General features: G+C 38.1%; 1 protein-coding gene across 1 annotated transcript; it reads right to left on the bottom strand.

Annotated features, from left to right (window-relative positions):
- Positions 1 to 2,579: 2,579 nt before the first annotated feature.
- Positions 2,580 to 6,646, bottom strand: LOC121503537 (zinc finger protein OZF-like). Its single transcript, XM_041777998.1, has 2 exons — positions 6,381 to 6,646; positions 2,580 to 4,341 (listed from the first exon to the last, which is right to left on the bottom strand). Exons 1-2 carry the CDS (start codon positions 6,550 to 6,552, stop codon positions 3,047 to 3,049), a joined length of 1,467 nt encoding a protein of 488 aa, XP_041633932.1. The 5' UTR covers positions 6,553 to 6,646; the 3' UTR covers positions 2,580 to 3,046.
- Positions 6,647 to 8,421: the final 1,775 nt, after the last annotated feature.

Raw genomic sequence — 8,421 nt, 5'->3', positions numbered from 1 at the left:
CAGTCCTCCTGTACGCAGACTTATGTAATGGCACGACGTGTAAAATCAGTCATGATAGTGTTATTGCTCAAAATCTGTAATCTTTCTTCAGAAATCTGGATTCTGGGGACGCTGGGAGAAAAGGTTAGAGTAGTTTTGGGTTCTGCTACAGAGACAGGATACTTACAAAGACAATCATTTTAGATTTCACCCCATTTTCTGCACATTCTAATTTCTGTTTAGACACATATCTATACCCAGATTGTTCCATTTGTTTTAGTAATAAGTAGACTAATAGATGAGGAGGTGGCATACACAAGTTTGAAATATGTCATTTGTGCAGGGGCGATTCTAGAGTCTGTTAGGCCCCTTGGAAAAAAATCCCAGGGGGCTCTCTGAGCAACTTTGGGCCACAATTATGTTATAAATAAACTGACACCAACTAAAGCTGTTTTAAATAATGGAAAAACATTTTTAAAAGCAGTGTTACTCAACCCTGCTCAACCAAAGAGCCAAATTGTTGAAAAATACCTTTGCAAGAGCCACAGTCTAAGTGGTGAAAAGTGGCAAAAATTGGTTAAGTAGCAATATTAATGAGTTGAAGTTAATGAGTTGAAAGGGTGAAAAAAATGAGTGAAACTAAAATGGGCAAAAGTGGTAAAAAATAGAGAAAAAAAAGTGACATCAATGAGCAAGACGGGGCAAAATTTGCAAACAGCAAAAAAGCAGGATAAAAGGCAAAAACTGGTGAAAAATGGCAAAATGAAGTGGCAAACTTGGTCTCAAAAGCAGTAAAAATTGATTAAAATTGGGGGGGTTGCAAATAAGGGCAAAGGAAATGTACAGGCAAAAAGATTAAGGTTGACAATTAAAGTCAACTGCACAAGTGGGAAACAAATTGTTTAATGTAACTTGCAATGGATGATTTCTGAGGTTAAAGTTGACCTCATTCAAGATTTTCTGGGGGAAAAATATTCAAAATGAAGACATAAAAGAGCCACAAATCATCACAAAAGAGCCACATGTGGCTCAAGAGCCATGGGTTGAGAATCACTGATTTAACGGCATTTCAGGCTGTTAGGTTGATCCAAAGTTCAGTTGAGACCGTAATTTCAATGTGGAAGCCTCCATGGATTGGCTTCAAAAGCCGTTTGAGCCCGCCTATTGTAAGCAGACGACTGACGTCACACAGGGTTTTTCCAATTCTTTCTACAGTCTATGGTTCAGATGTAGCATTAAAAGCATTTCTTTCCTGAAATAGGAGGAAAGAACCACACTGAAAGCACTTCTCCCTACTGGTCTCGTCATGAGTTTTATTCACCAACAGGCTTCACCATTCATAAACTACAGCAGCAGCTCACTGCTGAGCTTACATTACTTACTGGAGCTGTACGTCTACTTACTCCTTCCGTCTTGCCAGGCTGCTCTGATTGGCTCATCGTGAATGTGACAGACAAAACAGTCGACCAATCACCTTTTGAGAATTTTCTGAAAAGTCCTGTCCTGTCCTAAGGTTTCTTAGATAAATGTGAAATATATCAATGCAGTGGAGATATGAAACATTCTATCTGGACTGTCGGATTATGACAATAAAAAAATCAAATCAATAGCAATAAAAGGTGTCCTTGTAGGTTGTAATTCACACAGGTCATGGTTATCCAATTCTTTATCAAAAGGGCAACTGGACAAATAAATGAACACAGTGTGTACAGATTGAGTTTATAAGTTTTCCTGTGACCAAATTAACTCAGTTATCTGCTGCCATCTACTGGTCAAATGCGAAAATGTTCAACATGCACAAGTGTAAATTTGCAATCACTGAGCTTTGTTTCAGAGACATCAACGCCTCTACTTAGAGCTTTTCAACTAATAAAATACTTGAAAAAGTATTTGGCCCTTCCTGATTTCTAAAGTTCTCTAGTTTCAAATAATCAAACAAATTGTAATATTAGACAATTTCAATACTTACAAAAACAGTTTTTAAGACATAATCTCATTTGTTACGGGGAAAAAAGCCTCCAAACCAACCTGGCCCTATGTGAAAAAAGAAGTTAGAGCCACAAAATCCTGAATGAGAATGTCCGACCATCAGTTTGTGACCTCAAGCTCAAGTGCAAGGGTTATGCAGCAGGACAATGATCCAAAACACACCACCAAGTCCACCTCTGACCAAAAAATTAAGGATTTGGAGTGGCCTAGTCGAAGTCTGGACTTAGATCTGATCAAGATGCTGTGGTATGACCTTAAACAGGTCGTTCATGCTTGAAAACCTGCCAAAGTGGGTGAATTGAAACAATTATGCAAGCATAGTGGGCCAAAATTCCTCAACAGTGTCATGAAATACTTATCACAAATGCTCTCTCGCAGTTGTTGCTGCCAAGGGTGTCACATCCAGTTATTAGGTTTAAGGACAATGACTTTTTTTATACATAGGGCCAGGTAGACTTGGATGGTTTTTCCTTTGATAAATGAAATCATTCAAAAACTGCATTTTGGATTTACTCAGGTTATCACTGATTATCTGAAGTATTTAAGTGTGACAGGTATGCAAAGAAAAACAAGCTCTCAAGGGAGAAAATACTTTTCACAGGACTGTTTATTCGATGAAAATTACACGATCAAATGCAAGCTATTGATATGATTTTGATCTAGTACCTTACAAGATCGATATGTAACAATATGAGATTTTTCCTCGACGAAAAGGTTCCCAAATGTAATCGACTGTGTTGACAAAATTATGAAATGAGAACTTTCTCTGATAGGGACTTTTTTTTTTTCACTTCAAATATCTCAGGAGGAAAGTTTCTCCAAAAGGATATTTTTTGACTTTACTAAACTAAACTTTACTAAACTAAAATGTTTTGTTTCCGGCTGTGGGTGTTTCCACATATTTCACACAAAAACAGTCTCTCCCCTGAATGGGTCTTTTAGTGGGACATCAGATTCCCCTTAGGGAAACATCATCATCCACAGAGTTGACATATAAGGTCTCTAAATCGATGCATGCTTCTTTGAATGCAGCTTTAAAGAACAGAGGGTTGCAAACATCTTGCCACAAATATTACAATCAGTTTTGTTGAGAACGATACCACCTGCCTCTTGAATGGGTCTTCAAGTGTGACTTCAGATTTCCTTTTTGGTAGAACGATTTCCCACAAACTTGGCACGTAAAGTCTCTTATCCCTGCATGTATTTTTAAATGCATTTTTAAAGAAGTGGTTGATGCAAGCTCTTTGCCACAAATCTCGCAGGTAGGTGCTTTGTTCGTACGATCTGATGTCTCCTCTAAATGGGTCTTTAGGTGCAACTTAAGGTTCCCTTTTCGGCAAAATAATTTCCCACAGTGGTGGCATCTGAAGTCTTTTATTCCTGTATGTATCTTAGAATGCAACTTCAGAGAAAAGGGAGTGGCAAAATCCTTGTCACAAATATCACAAACAGTTTCCTCATTAGGATGACCCGCTCGCTCTTCTGAATGGGTCTTTAAGTGCAACTTGAGATTACCTTTTTGGCAAAATGATTTCCCACAGTATTGGCATTTAAAGTCTTTAATCTCTGCATGTATCTTAGAATGCAACTTCAGAGTAGCAGGAGTTGAAAACTTCTTGCCACAAATGCCGCAAACAGTTGTGTTGTTGGAATGAAATGATCCTTTTTTAAAATGTGTCTTTAAGTGCGTCTTCAGATTTCCTTTACAAACAAAGGTTTTCTCACAGTGTTGGCATTTAAAGTCTTTAATCCCTGCATGTATCTTTGAATGCAGGCTTAGAGCAGAAGTTGATGAAAGGGTCTTGCCACAAATATCACAATACGTTTTGTTGTGACAACGCTTCAGATTATTTAGAAGCTCCGATATTGACTCATTGAGCTCGTGTTTTTTCAAGTGCTCCATGAAGGGAGGAATGTACTTGAAACCCTTTCCACACACAGGGCAAACACGAAGCTCCTTTCGACCTCTGCGAGAAGAGCTTCCATCAGGCTTTGGTCTCTTTAAATTATTCTGTGCTCCCCTATTCTGGGACCACTCCTCATCACTGCCTTCATTGTTGCTCTCAGCTTCAGAGTTGTCTGAGGAGACCGGCTGCATCTCCGCATAGACTTCATCAACAATCAGATCTTGTTCTTTGTTTACTGCTTCAACAGTAGGATAAACAATTTCCTCTGTTTGGATGTCATGTGCACTTTCTTCCTGCTTAATTCTAATCCCAAAGTCAATCTGGACAAAGCGTCTTTCTTCAGTGGTTTGAGAGGGGCCCGGGACCTCCTCCTCACTTAAGTTTAGCTCTTCTTGTGTCAGTGGCTGTGGTGAGGCCCCCTGTGGCTCCTCCTCTTCATTCAGAGTGCTGGTTGTCAGTGGAGGTTCTATGGATTTTAAAGAGATGGAGGTAAAAGTTAATTGAATGAATATGTTGAATTTGAACAGAACTAGTTAATACTTTCAAAGACACTTTTCTACCCATGTACTTTTCTCACTGAAGCAACAGATACCATGTTTAAGGCCTTAACAGTCATATTTGTGATTTCTTTATTCTATTATTGAATACTCAATGGTTAACTTATCTCATATTTTGATTCCTTTAATAAAAAATTTCAACTTACTATCTCATAATTTTTACTAATCTTACTGCTGTAATTGGTGGCATGTCTGCGCGTCCGTCTGTGTCTATTTGCACACCGCACCACTGCTCCGGTTGGCATTGATACCTCTCAGAAGACTTCTTGGGTGTAATGGTTTGAAACTGGTGCCATAAAAAAAATCAAATATGTACAGAGTTGCTATAAAATCCAAAACTGTTGCACCTTTCGCTTCAGTTTGCCCCCTCTCCCATTACGTCACTTCCCCTCAGGCCCACCCAGAGAGCTGGCTGGGCCCCTGAAAAATCCAGAGAATGGGCCCTCCCTAGTTTTGATCATTTGAAGATGTCAATAAATCAGTGTTAATTTTTCCAGCTATTTTTAATTTTAGTTTTAGTCTTTAAATGGAATGCATTTTAGTCATTTCAGACCTTTTTAGTTTTAGTCTAGTTTTACTCATTAAAAACTTAAAACATTTTAGTCTAGTTTTAGCCTATAAAAAGGCCTCACATTTTAGTCTTTACTTTTAAGTCCAAGCATTTATTTTCTTGCCTGAATCTGGTACCAAGTCATGGTAGTGTGTTCTTTGCACCCTGCCAAACCTGGGGTCCCTGCTTTCTACAGCAGAGAGGCAGAATAGCTATAGATGCACTGCATTTTGACGGATTTATCCACAGTGGAGAAATATCATAGATTTTGAATGTCCGGCAAAAAAACATCATTACATTTTCGTCTTGTTTTAGTCATCTTAATGAGAACTAAACTTAGTTACTGCCAGTTTGAGCCATCAAAAATCTAGTTTTGTTAGTTTTAGTCTAGTTTTTGTCATGGAAAAAAGGTTGTCAACGAATAGTTTTAGTAATAGTTTTATTTGACGAAATTAACAATGCAATAAATAAATACAAACTGATATCACCAGTTTCCCCAATTTTTTTCATCCATTACTGGCACATTTCTTGCCACTTTAGGCCCATTTTTTCTTATTTCATTTTATTTTTTTTGCCAATTCAATTGGCATTTTCTGTTGCTTTTATCCCAGTTTGCTCCTTTTCCCTCATTTCTTCCACCTTTTAAAACCAACTTTTTGCCCATATTCACAAAAACTTTTGATCAGTTTTGCCATTTTTGCTCATTTCTTCAACATCTTTCTGTAACTTTTAACTATTTTATCCAGCTTTGGCCAAATTTTTGCCTGTTTTGCCACTTGTTGCCTGTTCCAATCTAAATCACACACACAAATCTTATTGCAGTATGATGATCTCTAAATTTTTCATGAAATATCCAGTGTTTTCACATCTTTTGCAAAGCATTACAATAGTTCACGCTTTTTATCTAGAGAGATTGTTCATTTTCTCCATATTGCATGAAGCCTGTGACTTACTTAATAATTTAGAGAACATCCTTAAGTAGTTTCCCTTTAATAAGGCTCACCTGGCAAACTAATGACAAAACCTGTCTGAGATTGAGGTCAGTGATGGAAACTGCCAGGAGAAGCAGTGCAGATGAGAACATTAATTGAAAAATAAAATTTTTATTTAATTTGAATCGTATTTGTATAATAGTGTAAGATATGAAACGACATTAGCATAATCAACGTGAAAACTAATGTTAGCAATTATATCAGCGACCAATTTGACCACAAAGCAGATGGCAGGCGTCTGAAGAGGAGGATGCATTGTGCCGCCTACTTTATCAAACCCCTGCTCTGCTGCTCAACACTTACAAGATATGCATACCCACTGATAAAGCCAATAGCATTTTTGAAACCTTCCACATTTATTTCCATCATGAAGTTTAATAAAGCATTGCAAACAATGGACTCAGACCTGATATCTGCTGTGGACTGCTCGGCTCTGGTTGCTGGACATCGGGCTCGAGCTTCAGCCGTTGACCGTCAGCTTCGTACAAAGCTAACGCTATCACTTTCTCCACCTCTCCGAGTATCTCCTCTGCTGCTGAGGACAGCCGCTGGTGAACGAAAGACCTCAGCTGTAACATCGTTGGTTCTTGAGCGTTCAAAGTAAATGAATGAAAGCTTTCCTTTAAGTCACAGGACCACAACACCTACAACTAGCAGGTTGTGTGCGGTAAAACAAACGAGGAAGCGCGCGACGCCTTCCTCCTGTTATAGAATTCCGGCAGTCCAGATGGCTTGCGGTGCGCTGCTGCCCCCACAGGCCAGTCTTGGCAGTAAAGTTTAAAACTACCTTTGCGTACCAAAAAGAGATAAAAACAACAAGAAGCAATACAAAATGGGACAAAGGGAGTCAGTAAAACAGTAAAATATGAAAGAAAAATCAAGATAAAATAGGTATATAAACATTAAAGTAGTAAACATAATCAATACAATAAAAATATACAAATATTAGGAAAGGACAGCAATAACAATTTTAAACGAAGCCAAAAGGGGAATGAAATCAATTGAAATCAACAAGGAATAAAACAAGTAAAATTGAATTGAAATTTGCTTAAAAAATAAAGGATGATAAAAGATTTTTAAAAAACCATATAAAAACAAATATGAATAATAAGACAACATCACATAAATGAAAGTCTGTGAAAATGAGTTTTAAGAAATTATTTGAAAGATGTTACTGATTCTGCTCGCATTATTTTCTCAGGCAGGCCATTCCAAAGTCGAGGGGCACTGATGGAAAGTGCTTGGTCACCTTTGGTTTAAGAAGAATGTTTCAGTATTTTTGAATTTGATTTGTATTAGGTACTTGGGGATAGTAGTGGCATTAGCCTTCAGTGATTACAGTGAGAGATGCCCCTTCAAACAGGACAAGGAAAACTAGGCTTTACAGCGTAGTAGATGGGTATCGTTTCTTTGTGTAATTTTAGCTTCTCTGCCATTGGCTCCCTGTTAGTTTCAGAACTGATCTCAAGATTTTACTTTATATTATTTTAAAGTATGTATGGGTCTAGCCTCAATTATACATATAACCCCCTACAAGCCAGCCTTAGATCCTCATATGAGGTACTCCTGTTGTTCCAAAGTTGATGCTTAAAGGAATATTTTTGTATTTTTTAAGTTTGGTTGTATATGGTACTTATGGAATTTCACTCCAGTGATTACAGTGAAGGGTGTCCTGACAAACCTAGAGAAGCTAGGCTATACACCGTAGTAAATGGGTATAGTTTAGCCACATAGTTTTGTGAGTTATAGGTAAAAACGGGGCCAACAGCAATGCTGGCTCAATTAAACGGTATATCCAAAAAATGTTAAAGCATTTCATTTTTCACCCAGAAAGCCTCTGTGTTTTGCACTATTTTGCAAAGCGAGCTTTGGCTACCAGCTTTGTGCTCTTCTGCCTCAGCATATCTGAGCAGTGGTTTGGGATCCGTTAGAGGGGACAACAAGTTACTAAACTAAAATAAAACGAAATTGTGCTATTTTGACTGAGTGACGATGACATGCTGTTTACTTAGGCTACAAGCAGATGCTTTTATGAGCTGGAGGAGCACAAAGAAGGTCGTTGGAGCGTGCAGTGCAAAATAGTACAAACACAGAGGCTTTCAGGGTGAAAAAATAAAAAGTTTCAAACATTTTTGATATAGCATACAACCAGAGGTGTCAAGTAATTAAGTACAAATACTTCGGTACTTTACTTAAATTTTGGGTATCTATACTTTACTGGAGTAAAGTAAGAGCCCCCCACATGAGGATCTAACACTGCAGGCTGGCTCATAGGGGGTTAATAACTCTGACAGCTTGGAGCCAAACCCATACGTGCTTTACAACTAATTTGGAAAATCTTGAAATCCGTTCTGGAACTAACAATGTAGGGAAGCTTAAACTGGGGTGATGTGATGCCATCTGTTAAAACCAGTGAGAAGTGTAGCTGCTGCATTTGGACAAGTTGG

Source organism: Cheilinus undulatus, linkage group 21 (genome assembly GCF_018320785.1).
Source record: "Cheilinus undulatus linkage group 21, ASM1832078v1, whole genome shotgun sequence".
Taxonomy (NCBI): domain Eukaryota; kingdom Metazoa; phylum Chordata; class Actinopteri; order Labriformes; family Labridae; genus Cheilinus; species Cheilinus undulatus.
The sequence above is the reverse complement of the archived record's forward strand: the minus strand, read 5'-3'. Positions and strand labels throughout refer to the sequence as shown.